The following is an 18654-nucleotide window of genomic DNA, read 5'->3' as shown; positions in this document are numbered from 1 at the left end:
CCTGATGCGGCTCGCTCCCTAACCATCAATCGCCGCGCTCCCTGTTTTCCCGCCTTACCGCCTCAATGTCCGGCCAATCGGCGCCTGGGGACGAGGCAGACGAGATCCAGAGTTACTACTAATCAACCTCTACTAACTATGCGAGATCAGACCAGGTGCGTTTTTTGGTTTTGTCCTGGTTTTGCCCGATTGAATACTTTTCAAAGATAGGTCTGATAATGAAAAGTGAGCCGCAATAGTCCTATCCATTTTATTTAGAACACTCCAGAACATAAACACTCTTTTTTGAGTAAAAAAAAAAAAAAACCAAAAAAAAAATAAACAAAAAAAATAAACAAAACCTTCGAAACAAGCAGCTATTTCAAAAAGAAATAGTGTTTCGTTTCCTGATTGCGGAAGGGTGAGAATAGTGTAACACTTAAGGAGAGGTGGGTTTGGGGTTTACTTTAATTTGGAGAAGGTCCTAGTGTATGTTGAATTTGCCGAATTGATGCACGAGTGCAGAATGAAAAAAAGAACTTCATATTCAGTAGTAACTTAAATTCCCATTTTACACCTACTGTCGATTTTATGTAAAGGAGACATAAACTACGTCCTGCTGCAGTTTGGCTTTCAAGAGTTCAAGTAACACATAAATATTTCTCTTTATAGAAATAGCATATGTCTTTCTCTCCAAATTAAGTTAAGTGAAGGGAGCTTGCCTTTATCGTTTTTACTCATCCAGTAAAAATTAAAATGATTTTTTTTATTTCTGCAGAACACTTTTTTGCTTAAAAATGGCACCCGATAGCATAACTTTGAATGTTACATGAATGAAAAAATAACTTACAGAAAATATTTAAATATATTCCTATCAATGTGGGGAAATATGAAACCACAAGAGTAAAATGCAAGATCAGAGTAATGCAATTAATTTAAATGGGTTATTTTTTGAAACAAACAATCCTAAAATAAATCAGTTCAATAAATAAAGTGTTTTTTGACTACTGATTTCTGATAAAATGCAAAACAACACTTTAATCGTAGATGAAATTATTACCTTTTGACAAAAAGCTTGAGGTATATACTTCTCTGAGTTGATCACATGCTCAAATCAAATAAATGCCAAATTCAAGACAAACCAAAACCCTGGTCGACAAGAACAGAGATAAGCACACTGTTTCGAAGCCATTTCTTCAAAATGAAATGCCTGTTGTCACTTTACAAAGACACGGAAACAACCAAAGCAAATTAATGTAAAAAGCTACCATACACAGATTTTTAACAAGGATTTTAATTAAGCAAGATTCAAGTTTAAAGAAAGTTATATGTTATATATAGTCGTACCAGGATTGTATTTTGCTCGATCCGCGCTGCACGCTCTCCGGGCAAATATAAAATTATCTCCACAGAATAAGACACAGCCAAGTTGCTTCTGTTGTCAGTGTAACAGCCGTGCATTGGTAACACTGATAATAACGATTTGCATTTTTGGCGATACTGTGGAGTTTCGATCAGACCGCGATGGCTTTGAATAATCCAAATAATGTTTATATCATTAATTCAATCTCAGAAATCTGCACCAGCAGTTGCAACGGTAGTTAATATTGAGCGTTACATCAACTAAGGAGACGAATTTAGTTCGACACGGCAGTTGCACACCTTGCTATACGATACCGTCCATCCAAAATTTAAACTTTGAGCAGAACTTCTCAACTTTCCGTGCAGACTCGAATGTTTTTGCGACGCCGACGTGACACTTATCACGCAATTCCGGGTACATCCACGCGAGAACCCACGCAATTTTGCGTGTATTCGCGCTGTTCGTGACGTCGAAGATGCCGTGAAATTTTCCTGTACAAATAGAATAGGGCAACCTCCCACATTTATACATTCCTCTGATACATGAAGTGAAATTAACTTTGTAAGTCACCTGCAAATATGCACTTCTCTTTGTAGCGCACTTAAGCTCTACCGTGCGAGAAAACACGAGATACGCCAAGTCATCCCGTTTTTCTTTGCGCTTGTAAACACTGGTTGGTGGAAATTTACTTCCGTTTCAGAATAATATTAAACGCTACGAGAGCTTTCTCTAGTTTTCTTACAATACATCGCTTTAGTCAAACTTAAAACCATTGCAGTAGTTAGATATTTCTGTTTTCAACGAATCTAAATTTTTTTGGTCATGCTGAGGAATATATTTCCAATATTTGAAGAAACATGACTGTTTTTACGAAATTAATTGCCATCGGTCAAACGTATTTACTTTGTGGTTACGACCGTTCTTGTGATTGGATAGCAGCCCCCCGTGCGAGCAAACACGACAAGTCATCCCGTTTTTGTTTGCGCTTGCAAACACTGATTGGTGAAAATTTACTTCCGTTTCAGAAAATCGCTAGAATGTTTACTTAACAATTAAACGCTACGAGAGCTTTCTCTAGTTTTCTTACAATACATCGCTTTAATCAAACTTAAAACCATTGCAGTCGTCAGATATTTCTGTTTGCAACGAATCTCAATATTTTTTTGTCATGCTGAGGAATATCTTTCCGATATTTGGAGAACATGTTTTTACGAAATTAATTGCCTTCAGTCAAACGTATTTACTTTGTGGTTACGACCGTTCTTCTGATTGGATAGTAGCCGTCACTGTGTAAATAGTTCACATCGAAGCCAAAATAATACCGTATCGTTTCTGAGGAAACGAAACAAAAACGGCTAGAACAGTCTAAAGGTTCCTTAAATTAACCACCGCAGCACTTGAGGAAGAACAATGACCACTAGACAACATACTTACAAACCACCCGCTATCTCGATTTTATTATGTTTTATTTGCTTGCACTCTGTTGTGTCAAGACATGCTGAGGCTTTTATTATATGGTCGATCTCGAACCATGTTGACAAGCTGTGTAAACAAACTTCATACAGTCACAACTTTAAGGCAAACGCTGATGTCGGAAATTTTGGAGTGGCAAAGATGAAATAAACGGATAAGCCTTAAACTCATTAAATATATTTAATATGCAAGAATATAACCCAGTCCAATTTTAGTTAATGTACTTTCTTTGTCTGAAATTAATCCTGCATAAAGAATTAACATTTACACCTCACCAAGATACAAACAATCCGCTAGGTAAATGTTTTGGTGTCACCATGGTGAACTCAAATGTCAATGGTATGTTATACACAAGTTTAGAGTAAACTAAGCTAAAATATCTCATTAAACGCATAACAAAAATGGACAAAATCGAATTTTGAGTGATAACTTTTATGTGGAAAATAGATTAAATGCCGTGAAATTGCACAACAAAAAATTTGCATGGTCCCTCAGAGGGTTATTGTTCGCCAAGAGCTCAGCTACTGGCTGGCGGGAAACTGTTGTCTCATAACTATGGCAACGGATTTCTAAATATATCGTGTTCGCCATCTTGTCTTGTACAAAATCTCAATTCAGAGATCGGTGTTGAGTTTTTGTCAAAGGTTGAAGTTTTGCTGTGAGGAAAATAATTAGTCTACTGTTTATGTAGACCTTTTATGTTTTTGAATTTCACTCCAATAATCTGTAGAAGGGTAAGTAAAATCGGTGATCGTACGTGATTTTGTGATCGTGTTTATTCGATCGAATGTTGTTTATTGACTTCTTCGTATGTACGTACAGTAATCGTTCGGCTTCGTTAGCGCAATATATATCTGAGATGGGAATAACCATTGTGTTGGAAATAGTTTCATTTTAGGTAGAAGCGATAGCCGACAGTAGCAAGTTAAATAAGTTTTGCTTTACCAGCGAATTCTATTTACAAGCTAACGAAGCTAATTACGATTCGGTTGGATCCGGCTTCTTTTTGCTTCGACATTTATATAAGCTTAAGAAGTTGCTTATTTCTATAGTTATCAGTTAAAGAATAATAATAGATACGTTAAGTAAGATAACTTACCTCAAGGAATCTGTTATATTTAGGAAGTATATCCGAATTCAGATGGGTTGCGGATCTTCACAACTAGTGCCGGCCGAACACAACGCTGGGCATGTCCGAAATGGAGACGTCAAAAGAGAATCACCTCCGCCACCGCGACAAAATGAACAACAGAATCAACCGCAACCACAAGAGATTCGACAAGAAAGTCCCGCTTTAAAGAGAAGCGACTCAGCCAAGTCCAAGAGTAGTAGCTCTAGTAGCAGTAGTAGGTCAAGTAGTGCAAAGTCTAAGAAGAGTCGTCCTGAAACAGCTCCTGGCGGGAACACACCGGTTCAAGTCGAACTGCAACCTGTTAAAGCTGAGACAGAACAACCTGTTAAAGCCGAGACACAACAACCAGAAAATGTACAAAACACAGAAGCTCCTGAATCGAACAACAACAAAGACAGTGAAGAAACAGAGAAGGTCAAAGAGGAGGAAACTCCTGATGAAACGACAACACAAGGCGCAGTGGTTTCTGCTGAGGAAAGCAACAGCCAGGAACAAGACCAAGAACATGATAAGCCGAATTTCAGCGAGGATGTTCTTAAAGAATTTGTGGAAGTAGAAAACCAAGTGAAGAGCTTGGAAGAAAAGGGTGCTGAAAACGGTTATCAAATTAAACACGCCCGGCTGGTAGAATTGCATAAAAAAATCGCCGAGAATCATGAGAAAGTGGAGAAACTCAAAGCTCAAACGTGAGTATAATATGAGCAATTTGTTTGTTGGTGAATTTAAATTTGTATGATGAGATGTGTTATAATAATTGTATCTTAAACAAAATTCTCGATTTTGATTGGCTCTGCACAGGCCTACCTTATTATAGGAAATTAACGCTTCATGAAATTAACGCGAATTTAAGAAATTCGCGTTAATTTAAGTCGCGTTAATTTTTGTTAACGTTAATTTCCGCGCCGTTAATTAAGTGGAGCGTTAATTTCCATGACCTTAATTTCCATTATTTTGGCCCCAATTTCTCGATACAGTCCAGACGTTTTTGACTCCTAGGAAAAGACATTATTTTATCAGGGTAAAAAAATGCCGGTATCACTGAATCTGTGAAGAACACTCAAGGCGGTCAGATTCCTTCGCTTAAGCCATACGTTTAGGATTAAACGCCTAGTTTCGATATAAACCTGTTCCTGTTGTTTCAACAAGTGTTTGTCTTTGTGTTCGTCGCGTTAATTTCCTTCATTTTGAAATGATACCCCTCTTTCGCGTTAATTTCCTTTATTGGGAAGTAATTTTTCCTTCAATTCGCGTTAATTTAAGTCGCGTTAATTTCAGATACCTTAATTAACACAAGCGTTAATTTCCTATATAAGGTATTTGTCCCTAATTGGTGTGTGATCACTGGGGTCTCCAATTACAGTATGCAATTTGAATTAATTTAACTTCAAATTTGATAGCTGTACATAAATTGGACACGCCATGCACTTAGATGATTTTTCTTTCTTTTTCATACAAAAACATTTTCCCAAAGACTTCCCTAACCTCGAAATTTGTTGTAGATAGGATCAATGCCCGATTTCCTTTATGGCGTGCGCCTGCAGGGAATCATGATGGTAGTTGTATTCATCAGTGTTCTCCCTAGTTTTCAGCACAGCAGGTAAGAAAACTTTTTAAACCGGTAAAGAAATTCCGGTAAATCCCAGCCGTTTTCTAGTTTACCTAAATGGAACAGAATGTTGTCCAAATGCTGGTCGAATTTTATTTCATGACAACTTTATTATGGCCTTGCAGACCTCTTTCGCCTGCTATACAGCCTAAGAAAAATTGCATAAAATCTTCTGTTGTTGTAAGGAGATACATTTACTGACGCTTACAAGACGTACTACTTGAAAAATCGGCAGTCCTGTTTCCTCTTTACTACGGATTGCTGCAGTTCTTTTTTTCTTTGCTTCGAATACTCAGCATTCACGACGGCGTTGTTACAAAGTTGTATTCTGAGTGCTTCTTTTAACCTGTCGTCTGGGTTTTGTTTTAAATACTGACGAACTTATGAGAAGAATTTGACATCGAAAGCTGTCTTTGCCTTCACCACGCGTCAGCTACGGTCAACTAAGCAATCAACTATTATCTGCATTTTGCATGTTTTTGAAAACTGAACCATTATATTTAAGAATATTTCTCACTTCTGAAATTATTTTTACCTCTTTGCCTTTGTGATTGTTTTTATTTTCAATGGACAAAGTGAAAGGACAGCAAGGATTGCTGCCGCTTCAATGTGGAATTGATCGTGGAAACTGTGCATTGATCAACAGATGTGCACTTGCCGCCAAGTGAGAAAGACCAGCAAATCTTGCTCTTTCTTCGATACCAGCCCTCAGAGATTCGGAAAGGGAAGGGAAATAAAGAATATTGAATACTAGCCCAAATTCGTAAATGAATATTGCATTTGTCGCTGTTTATTTTCAATCTGTTATTTTATATTTTCGATCATGACTACGAAGGTGAAACAAGTGGTGTTACTTTGTGATTTACCTGTTGAATTTACAAGATATCTAAGCTATTCTAGGCGGTAAAGAGTCGTGTTACAAGCGGTAAGTTTTACCGGTTACCGCCTGATAAGGAGAACACTGATTCATCAAACCATGCGCGAGACTTAACAACGATGAAAACAACTACCATGATTCCCTGCAGGTGTGCACCATATAGAGGGAATTGGCCATTAGTATTGGACCTCTGAATTGATGCTCGTAATTTCAAATTGCATGCTTGGCTGATTTCACAATTACTCACCTGATTTTTTTCTAAAAACAGGGTTCTAATTTGAAGACCCAGGCAGCACATACCCCACCCAAAACATACCCAAGTTCTCCCCTCAGAGGGTCCTGAGTAGCTTGACCAAGACTAATAAAATCACACATTTTGGTCTGAAATAGGGTAAGGGTTTCAGAAAGCATGCTACACACTCCTATTCAAAATATGTTTGGTGAGTACCAAACCAAAGCAATTTTCTGAAAAAAAGTTTTGAAAATTTGGGTACACCTCATGTGGCTTTCCTTCCTACTTGGAAATTTTCAGGGAGAAAAGAGTCAGTACAGTTAACTGTTATGTTTCCATTTTCCATTGTCTGACAGCTGGGTGTTTCCAGAAATTCAAATTTGAAATTTGGTTGAATGTTAATTAATCTGGATTGGGAGACTTTTTGCCAATACAGCTATTTTAAACAAAAATTTTCAGATAGTAAGAGGTGGGCAAAAGGGCTTTCAAAAAATTGGCATCTTGCATTTTTTTTTCAAAGTCCACATGTCAGTGGCCGTGGTCTTGCTGACTCAAATTATTCAGGCTTGCTTAGGCCTAGGTTTACCATGAGGGTGGTAAATGGTATTTTTCATGACCTGTGATCTGCCTTTTTTATTTCCTGTGAAATTTGAAATGGCTATTTTTTTTTTCATTGTAAATCTGTTTTCCGAAGTAGCCGTGACCGTGATTTTCCAAAATGTTCTCTTTTATTTTCCCTGAAGCATGAAATGCCAATAATTATTATTATTATTATTATAATAATTTTCGTGAATTGTACAACGGCAATGTTATTTTCTGTGAAACATGATCTATACCCCCTTCATTGGCTACATCCTTTACCATAATACCAGTTATCGCCACCCTGAATGTACAAATAAAGCAGAAGTTAGGTGCAAAGGTGCCAAAAAATGAAAAAATCATGTAAAAATACAAACTAATAATGTAAAAATTTAAGGAACATTCTAAAGCCTGTATGCAGACTAAAAAGACCACCTTTTGGTACAGGCACTATACTCTTATAATAAAAAATAAAATATCCAATAAAATCGACTTACCTATCCTCTTCTGTGTATATCTTGTGTTTCTATGTTGTTTGGGGGCGATTTGATGCTGGAATCGCATCAAATCGCCCCCAAACGGCATAGAAACACAAGATATACACAGAAGAGGATAGGTAAGTCGATTTTATTGGATATTTTCCCTCTATTTTGAATTATTTTTTACAATCGTTAAATTCCCATACAAACTCTTATAATAACGTTATTACGCAATGTCATATGTAGTCTATATGTTGACGGCTCCTTTTGGAGCTTGGGCTACCTGTGTTATAAGCAATCCCATTACAAAAATACCTACAGTACCTACCAGCAATACCTAACCTTACCTAGCTACCTTACCTTACCTTACCTTACCTTACCTTATCTGACCTGACCTGACCTGACCTGACCTACCTACCTACCTACCTACCTACCTACCTACCTACCTACCTATATGCTGCTTGCTTGCGTACATTGTATGTACAACAGTCACCTGAAGTATAGTGTAGTTTGGAAGGGAAGATTTTGCAAGTAGATGTGTGATATAGCTTGTGAACGTAGTCAGTGGTATAAAACAAAAGCCACTAATCCATCTGTGTTTAAGGGCTTGTAGATGTTCAACTTGTTTTGAAAACCAGACAACTCAGTAAACTCACAAATTTGACTTTTTGCTTCTTTAGTGCCAAAGAATACCAGGATGTCGTAGACATCAGTTCAGCATTCAATGTACGTGCATTGTTTGTTAGTCAGGCTCAAATCAATGCAGAATTTGAAAAAGAGAAGCAAGAATATGTGGATGCTCTAAATAAACAAGAAATTGCAGAGCAAGAACTTGAAAGTATGAAACAACAGTACAAGAAGCTTTATGATGAAGTCATTGCTGCCAAGAAAGATCAAGAAGAATTGAGCAGCTTGAGGAAAAAACAAGAAGAACTGTTAGGGCGCATATTCAATGACTCATATGGAAGTGACAAGGAATGGAAGTTGGAGATGGAACTTGATCTGTTGGGTCAAAGGAAAGAGAGAATCAATGCTGCAAATGTCCGGTGGCGAGGTGCACATGTCTACCTTGATCATGCTGTTAAGCAGCTAAGCTGGAGTACACGTCGCTGGGCTCAGATTGCGACCCATCGTGTGACAACTCTGGTGGTAAGTTAATTTAAATTTTCATGCAGGGTCGTACATAGCTGGGGGTGGGGGAACAGGGGGGCAGTTGCCCCTGTCAGGAAAACTAAAAAAAAACTAAAGAAAAAATAAATACATGTAAAAAATTAAGAAAATTAAAGATGGTCAGAGTTTTCCCTCTGCAGACAAAAACTCCTAGGTACAGCCCTGATTAATCAAGACAGTGCCAAGGTAAAAGTATTCATTTGATGGATCTCAGAGAGACGAGTGCATATTTAGTTGTTGTCTAGTTACATGTATTTTAATTGGTAAATTCACTCAAAAATGAAAAATAAACGTGTAACTAATGGCTAAATAGTTTAACACATCAATAAATCATTTTTCTATATTTCGAGTGCAATTTGGGATAAATAAGCACAAGTAAATTTTTCAAAGGCTAACAAAATTGCACAAGCCCGTAGGGCGAGTGTAATTTGTAGTCTTTGAAAAATTTACGTCAAGTGCTTATTTATCCCAAATTGCACGAGAAAAATCATGTGATTACTTATTAATAATATTTATGAAAAAATTGCGAGAAAATTACATGCGCAAATCTCGTACAAAAACAATTTATTCAAACTCGGCAAATATCATCACGCATTCATTCAAAACAAGGTCAAAGCCCAAACAACGTACAGGTTCCTCGATGTTTTAAAAGTTTTTTAGTCGAAAAATCTGGCTCAGTCAAATGAATTGTCTGAATAAAAGATTCTGGGTTTTACCTCTTAAGCTTTGCTTGAGCACTTTCAACTCGATGGCCAGCCAAGTGAAACTGTTTCACTTTTCATTTCAACACTTCCTTGGACGAAACAATCCTCTGTCTCATACAATAGAAAGCCTATAAGTTCTGTTCTCTAAGTACAGTGTCTTTCAAGCGATGTTAGCATAACTTAGCTTTGAGGCTATCAATCCATAATCTTCGAAAATGCGTTTGTTGTTTTAATTTTGAATTCGGCGAATTCGACGTAAATAAATTTGCTCAAGCAAACCGTGAAGCTTAAGTAGTTTCGATTTCGTCGGCAATTTCCTTCTTAGGAAACCAGTTATTCCAGAATGAGAATGAAAAACCAGTGCTTTTCAGTGCTATGGTTTTTGTGTTTTGCTGCAGCCGCAATGGCTGCAAGCAAAACACATTGAGAGCTGAAGTTTGTGCCGTAAGGTGGTAAGTGCCGTAAGGTGTAAGTGCCGTAACAGAGGAGAAATCTGAACTACCGATGTCAATCAAATCCATGAACAAACAAAATCGAAACCAATGAACCGTAGCGCTGATCGCATTCGAAGTTACGGGCCAAAGTATTCGAACGCAAACCACGTTGGACACGTTGGAAAACAGAAAACCGATTTAAAAGTATATCGCATTGGGAAAGAAAACAAACTGTGGCGCGACCACTCCAGTTTTATGAGAAAATTATTCTGCAGTTTTCATCATTTACGAAAAGAGCGAAGACTTGGAACCTCGCCGAAGGTCATAAATATTTTCTCCAAAGGACCGGTTAGTGCACAGTTTGTAAACTTTCGCTTTGAAAATAAACTTACCCTCACCTTGTCTACACTGTCTACAGCATACTAGTACTGTATTAACTCTGAACTTCATATTTTAAAATAAAATGTATGAACGTGTAACTTGTCACGCAAAGACAGCTGGAAAGGAATATACCATGCTGGTAGGCTGCACCGCTAATTGTAGCTGCATTCGAGCTATATAAAAGACAGCTAGAAACGAATTAATACTAGTAACATCACAATGGGAAAGAAACTTATTCAGTGGTGCACACCGTCGAAAACAAAGAAATATTAAAGGAAGTTCTCATTCACCAGATTCACTGCATCAGATGCAACATTCGTCAGTTCGTGTTTAAATGCGTGGCGACCAGTTTGTTTACTAGTTATTAAAAAATAATACGGTCTTCATTTAATAAACAGTTCATCCTTAAATTTCAGCTTTTCTACGACTGACAGGTAGGTACTATAGTATAAGCCCCGCTAAAATAGCTGGAAAGGGAAAGGTTTTTGAAAAATGAATTTTTGACTGCCAGACGCGCTGGCGCCACATGTTTATTTTGTGCGGAAGATTAATTAAACGCCGTGAAAAATAGAATTTGATGTCCAGCGAGCCACTGCATCTTCGGCTACGCAGTCCTCAGTGAATCCTCCAACTTCACAAATTTCTAAAACTTTAAGAAAACGAACTTTCGCAGAATCAAAAATTGGTCCTTATCGATCTTCCGATCTTGTTGTGAAGACACTGAAATTCGACGAGTGTTCATGCGTGAAGGGATGACTGACGAATGATAATAATTATTTGTAAACTTTCGCTTTCAAAATGAACTTTGCGTTACGTTCAACGCCGTCTTTCCGTTGTTGATTTCAACATAACATTGATCAGTAAAATTATCAGGATTGAATTAACACAAAGTGACTACAATATAGTGCAATTATTAACCTGCACACAAGTGACAGACAATAAAAGACGTTGGATTTCAATCTCGACTCACTTGTCTTTCATCAACATGTTCCCTAAGACTTTGCTCTAGCAGCAAAACACATGGACCCATTGGGGCCCTATTTTTACAGCTGTCTTCTGGTCCTCTACTGTGCTCAAAATGCCAGCCATTTTTTTTCACTCGCATCTCAAAGCAGATCCAAAGTTCGTGCCATTCAAATCGCGTGGAAAAGCGTTTGATTGGCCCCCTGTGGCTGCCTTTGTTTATTAACCAATCATGATGCCGTGTTTGTTTCTTTTTTTGCACTGAATTTCATCATTTCTGCACTGAATTTCCTAAAAATTGCATTTCTCTAAGCCAATCAGATTCGAGAAATTTTTTTATGTATATTATTAATTATGAAACAAGAATCAAAAACAACAAACTGACATATAAAGAATTTCCAAAACAAGTTATGCTGAACTTTCCATACTTCAGTTCACTTCATTCAGTTTGACAGTAAGCAGAGACAACAGGTCTAATTCTCTATCTAGAGGTCTTAAGACACTTTCATGCATTGCATGCCTATGTTAACAGGAATTGAGTGAAATTCACCTCGTTCACTCAACTCAGAATTTTCCGAGTTAAAAAACATGGAAAAAGTGAAAAAAATCTCCCAGTGAGAAACTCTCCAAGCACTGCAGTTGTTTTTTTTTTTTTTTTTTTTTTTTTTTTGGGGGGGGGGGGGGGGTTGATAATTACACATTTCAGTGCATTAGCTTCAGACCACATAACACAGTCTCTCATTTTTTTCATACCTTATGATATGAATTTATTATTGGTTTACTTATGTCCAAGGTCAAGGATGAATGTACATAGTCACCAGTACTGACAATGTATTAACTGTTTAACTCTATTTTTTTTTAAAACAGGTTAAATATCAGATGGTTGCAGAAACTAGGAATCACCTTATTGCTGCAATACAAAACATCACCAGTGCCCAAAACAACCTGAGACCAGTTAATGTTCCATACTGCACTAAAGAAGACATGGAGGTTTGTACAATTTGTGGCAACTTTTAACAATAAATTAATTAATTTGAGAAGAAAAATAAGCGATAGGAAAATAGAACAACGTTTCGATGACGCCATGTCACAAAACATTTTGTTATTCGAAATTAATTAATGTAACTTTTATTTGACTAGGGGTGACTATTGGGGTCATTTTGCCTATTGTGATAGCATTGCGATAGTCGAATTACTATTGCGATAGTAGTGACACTATTGCCATACTATTGCGATAGTATTGTAATTAGCGACTTTATAGCGTTGTAATCATTTCTTTCTCCAAGAGGGGGGTCATTGGAGTTAATATTCGGACCACCATTTTGAACGAGGAAAGGCCCTGGAGACGAGCAACGTCCATGAAGTTTGCTGTAATTTATGGCTTGTTATCATCATCATCAATTCTCGTCGCGCCAGTAGGCGCATAAGGCCGTCACGTTTTCTGTCCAACACTGCCTGTTCTGTGCCACTGCTTTGGCTACCTCCCAGCTTGCCCACCCTGCCTTGTTTCTTTCCTTTTCCACTGTCCTTCTCCAAGTTGTCCTTGGCCTCCCTCTTGCTCTTCGTCCTTCTGGTGTCCATCCCAATGCTGTGAAGCAGTCATTTGCACCTTCTCTCCTGAGTATGTGTCCCAGCCAGTTCCACCTTCTTCGTCGTACCTCGCAGCTTATGGCCTTGACCTCTGCCATTTCAACCACTCTCTTGTTTGTAATTCTTTGCTGCCATCTAATTCTCAGTATCCGTCTCAGGCATTGGCATTGGAAACTGTTCAGTTTTCGTTCATCAGCTTTAGTGATCTTCCATGTTTCACAGCCATATAGCAGGACCGGTCGAACTAAAGTCTTGAATAGGCGTATCTTGGTTCTCCTTCCTATTCCTCTGGCTGCCCATACCATCCCTAGTCTCTGGAATGCACCACGTGCCTTCTGCAGTCGGTTCGTAATATCTTTACTGCCTCCTCCTTCTTTGTTTACCGTAGCACCTAGGTATACAAACTCCTCAACGTCTTCTACATCCTCACCATTAACCACGACGCCCTCTGAGCTACGAGCAAACTCAGTCCTCAGTGTCTTACACTTTCTTGCATTAAGTTTGAGGCCTACTCTGGCTGCTTCCTCTGCTAATCTCCCAGTCTTTTCTTGCAAATCCTTGCTATCGTTTTCCCTTTAATCCTTGCCAACTTCAATCTTATTCTGGTTCTCACAAGGTAGTGGTCACTGTATACATCTGCTCCTCTCATAACTCTGGTGTCCAGGATTGATGTTCTCATGCGTCCATTCACTAAGACATGGTCAATCTGGTTTACTGTCCTCCCATCTGGTGACCTCCAGGTCAACTTATGGATCTCTTTGTGTGGGAATATTATACCAGTGATGACTAATCCGTTTGCACTACCAAAGTCACATAGCCTCTCCCCATTGTCATTCATGACTCCAATGCCAAACTTCCCCATAACCTCCTCTCTGTTAGTGTTGTTGTCTCCCACTTTAGCATTCATATCGCCCATCACCACAATCATATCATGTCTATTGCAGCTTGAAACAGTGTCCTGCAGCTGATTGTAAAATTCATCTTTCTCCTCGTCCACCGCCTCATTTGTTGGTGCATATGCTTGTATCACTGTCAGCTTTTTGTATTTTGAGTAGAATCGTGCTGTGATGATTCTTTTGCTAATCGGCGTCCATTCCATCAAGGCTCTCTTTGCTCTCGCACTCATCATGATGGCTACTCCTCCCTGGTGCACCTTGTCATCTCCTGAGTAAACCACTGTCTCACCACTCTGCAGTGTTACTGATCCCATTCCTTTCCATCTTGCCTCACTTATCCCTAGCACTTCAATTCCATAGTTCAACATCTCCTTGGCTACCTGCCCTGCCCGTGTTGTTTCTGCCATGGTCCTCACATTCCAGCAACCGATGGTCGTCTGTCGCTTGGGGGCTACCATGGGGCCCATCGGCCTTTGGGCTTCCCGCTGGCTTTGACCCAAGAGCGTCATTGCAGTTTCAGCAGTGATACCCCCAGCTAGTGTTGTAACATTGTCTACGTTTCTGGTTTCTGTAACAATTCTGTTTTTATGGGGTAGGGTTGTTAACCCTACGCCCAACCCCCAACCTGGAGGACCAGGGGGTCACTCTTTGTCTGGTCTCTACCCTTCGACCTGTTCGGCATGGGTGGCCCTACCAGGAGTACAAGACTCCAGCCGACATAGCTCTAGGGGTCATTGAGACACACAAACCGCTCCACCACGATAAGGTGGTGACCCCATTCGGAGCAGATGGCTTGTTATACATTACGGATTCTGATTTCAACAAGGAACAGAAAGCCGAGAAACGATGGCAGAAAACAAGAGAGGCGTTTTTCAATCAAGGAAAAAGTACTACTGAACAACATTAGAAAAACTATCATAACTATCGATAGTTAATGACTAACTATCTATCGCGATTGTTATCGAGAGTTGAATTTGTAATCGATGCATCGCTATCGGAACACTTCCAATCGTTATGCATCGATAGTTTGATGTATCCTAACACCCCTATATTTGACAAATGTTTTTTTTTTTTTTGTAGGCTCTGCAAGCTGTTACCAACACAATCTTCAATGATGTCAATATACCACAGAACTACCAGAAGTCTTATTACATATTTGCGTCAATGTTCTCAAAAAGTTCTAACCTCCTTCAATGGGTGGATCGTGTTGTGGATGAGACCATCTCTAAAGACCTGGCAGAGGCAAAGCAACAGTTTCATGACAAGTACCACGAACTGAAAGAGGAGAGAATGAGTCTGATTAAAACTAAAGTCAAGGAAAAACTTGGAGTTGAACTGGAGGTATGAGGTGGCTTTTATTTTATAATTTTTCTGTTAGGCACACACAGTCCTGATTACCTGATAAATCATGTCTGATTGCTTAAACAAGTTCGGCCAACTGCAACTGGGTTAAATATTGTATGGAATAACAAAAATATGATTGTGAATTAGATACAGCATGTATGCGCATGCTATTTAGCTGAATTATTGGTTCATATTCTTTATGTTATATACTAGTTTATACCAATGTTCCAAAGTATTGTCTGAAAAAAAGTTGTTTAAATAAAACCAATAAATTGCAGCTATTTTATAGTTTAATTTTCAGGAATAACAAGCAATTTTTAAAATTAATTTTTATGGTTCCTCCCATATCATTGTCATTGAGTGTAAGATTGTATTTTTTTTCTGGTATAAAATCTAGTTCTTAGTTTAAAACATGATGGAAAAATACAGCAAAGCCCTTAGAATTGCTCAAATAATAAAGTCAGCTGTAAACACTTCAAGTTCCGTGCCCCCCAAAAACATGTTATGATCAACAACGTTTTAAATTTTTTCTTTAATGAGATATTTTGCATTTTATCTCCAGCTGGAAGTAAAGAAAGATGAACTTGCAGCAGATGATAATTCGTCCGCTGAAGAAACAGATATTGCCAAGCCTGGAGAAGTTGCCAAGGAAGAAGGCGATGATCAAGCCCCAGAACCAGAGGATAAAGAAGGGGTTCCTACAGAAGCCCCACCGTCTGGAGATGGAGAGGCCCCTCCCGAGGGAGAGCAGCCTCCTGGTGAAGCAGAAGCTGCAGCGGACAACAGCAATGAGGCTGCCTCCAAGCCTGTGGCTTTGTCCGAACTTGCTCCTCCTCCGACTCAAGAAGATCTGTTTGGCAATATTGATCAACTGAAGAAACAACACGAAGAGGAACTGGCAGAGTTTGAGAAGGCGCAGGAATTGAACAAAGCTCGTGTGGAGCAAGGATTACAGGAGAAGCTGAGAGCTCGGAGAAGCAGGAGGCGTAAGATACAGGCACAGGAGGCTGAGGCGAATGCACTTGCAGGAGGGGAAAGTAGTAACGAGCCCCCACCCCCCTCAGAAATGGGATTGTAAACCACAACTAATGCTAGGCATGGTAACAACTAATCAGCTGGACTTTTGAAAGAGTGACTTGATTTATTCTTACAGAATTTTTTATCCTAATGTATAGTTTATTTACTGTTGTAGAGAACGGGAACGAAGTTGTTTTCGTAAGTGGCAGCAGTAATAGTTTCATATCACTCTATAGCCACAACCACGGCAATAACATCAAAATTAATCCTAGACGTTGTTGACCTGCCAAAGAATTTCCTCTTCGTTTAAGTAGTTTAGGCTTGGTCTTGATTCAAGTCTTTTTGGAGACGGTTAAGTTGATGCGGCTCAGTTACAATTAAATATCCCTGAAACTGCAGAACATTTTCAAACTCATTTCGGAAGCTCCACTGAAGACGATGAAATGTTTTGAAGTCATTTTTTTCACAGGCAGATTTCAAGCCGGTGTGCTTTACCTGATCGACTTATGCTGTACTTATGTTATACACATAGCGGTTCATAAGTACTGCAAGCAATCGTTGCTTAATTATTTCGCCAAAGACTTATCACACGTTCGTTTTTAAGTAGCAGCAGTTTTGATAGTACGACTTGTAGGTGAACTTAAGATACGTATTTGGTGTGTATGCAATGTTTTTAGTCTTCGGGTCTACTGTTGAGATGTGAATGACTAGGAACATGTGAAAGGAATTTTATGTATAATTTCTTTAGGGCAGTTTGGCCTCGGATTGTAAGAGTTTGTTAAAGTTATTCTATAACACAAGAAGAAAGGAAATCTTATTTTTTTATGGAAAGAGCTCGATGATGCATGTCTTAAATTATTATGAGCAGTTTTATTTTGGAACGTTTTTCATTCGACTCAGATGTCATATTCGTGTGTTTGTACATAGATTTTAAAATCACACCTAGGTCACCCAAATGCTTCCGTTAAAAATGATCCTTTATGGTTTCTAGGCTAGGTATATGTTAAGGTGTGTTTTCTATGTCACCATAACCCTGTAAATAACCTCAATAATTTATTTGTAAAATAGATGTCGTACGTAGCTCCTTGTTTTACACATGCAGCAATTAGCCAGGAGCCAGCGTTTCTTTCGGTCAGCACCAAAAACGCGGATTATGGCCAAGTCTGATATTTTGAGCATGCGCAGAGTGCTCATTTTCGACTGTCAGCCAATCAGATTTGAGCATTAACGGAAAACCTTGAATCGCGGACTATCACATCGGACTTTAGGATCGATTTCCAGCCGTTTTGTGAGCCCGCGTGAACTCCTTGCCCCACACATTCGGAGGAGGATGACACACCGGACTCCCAGAGGGCCTGAAAATCGAGCCTAATCGGACTTGGCCAGAGTGCACGTTCTTGGTGCTGACCAAAAAAATGCGGGCTCTGGGGAACAAGATTGACGTTAAATAGAAGTCGCGTCGTGAAGAAATGGGGGAGTTACTTAGTTACTCCAAATGGACGTACGTGTAAAAAAATCTAAGTTATTAATTTTGTAAGTAAGTTATATAGTTTCACTTATCATGCTGTAGAATATTTGATCGTTTTCTGTTTGAGGTATGTTGAATATAGTTCATGGTACTGTTGGTTTACTGTGTCGTTTGGTATTGTTTCTTTACCTTTCTTGTCTCAAGTTATTCTCGTTCACGGGAAGAAAACACACAATGGAACTTCTTTTACAAAACGAATATATGAAATTCATATATTTGTGCTGCGGATAAACATTTTAAGCAAATGAAAGATCATCGCAGTAATGTACTCAAATTAAGCAGTTGCGAAAAGCAAGCCTGAAAAATTCAGGCTTGAACGGGAATCGAACTATGACCTCTGCGATACTAGTGCAGCCCTCTAACTAACTGAGCTGTTAATGGAACTTCTTTTCTTTGTTACGATGGACAAATCTCTTAAGGCTGTCAGAGATAACCTAACACCCTCTAATGTCCCGGCCAAAATTGCTCGCGAACATTTAATTTTGTTTTGAAAGTTCTAAAATCCGGCCCAAATGTAGAACTAGAACTAGTCGGAAAACTCTTATCCCCGAAAGTCATCTACCAATTGCCTTTTAAAGTTACAGTAGAAAACAAATTAAGATTTTTCCAATATAAAATCATTCATTGCATCCTTCCCACAAACAAACATCTGTTTAAATGAGACTGAAAACGTCACCTCATCTTTTGTATGAGTGCCCCATTATGCAAAGTTTTTGGCGTGAAATTTTTAAATGGTGAAACGAGAAACAATCGGAGAATTGTTCCTTAAACGTGACAGATACGTTTAACGCCTTAAACCATATGCTAATCATCGGAAAATATCACATTTTCCAAGCTTGGTTGGATAACAGTCCCCCAAGCTTTAAAATTTTTCATCTCGTTCTCAAAGACAAGAATTTTTGTGAAA

At 38.7% G+C, this 18654-nt stretch overlaps 1 protein-coding gene across 1 annotated transcript; it reads left to right on the top strand.

The window, feature by feature from the left end:
* Nucleotides 1-2974: 2974 nt before the first annotated feature.
* LOC144644778 (uncharacterized) lies at nucleotides 2975-17849 on the top strand. The gene is made up of 6 exons (XM_078504309.1): nucleotides 2975-3549; nucleotides 3938-4633; nucleotides 8401-8869; nucleotides 12240-12362; nucleotides 14939-15199; nucleotides 15765-17849. Exons 2-6 carry the CDS (start codon nucleotides 3957-3959, stop codon nucleotides 16278-16280), a joined length of 2046 nt encoding a protein of 681 aa, XP_078360435.1. The 5' UTR covers nucleotides 2975-3549; nucleotides 3938-3956; the 3' UTR covers nucleotides 16281-17849.
* The last annotated feature ends 805 nt before the right edge of the window (nucleotides 17850-18654 follow it).

The sequence above is a fragment of the Oculina patagonica genome, chromosome 2, assembly GCF_052425735.1.
Source record: "Oculina patagonica isolate OP01 chromosome 2, crgOcupat, whole genome shotgun sequence".
NCBI lineage: Eukaryota > Metazoa > Cnidaria > Anthozoa > Scleractinia > Oculinidae > Oculina > Oculina patagonica.
Note: the sequence above shows the minus strand (reverse complement) of the source record. Positions and strands in the feature narration are given on the sequence as shown.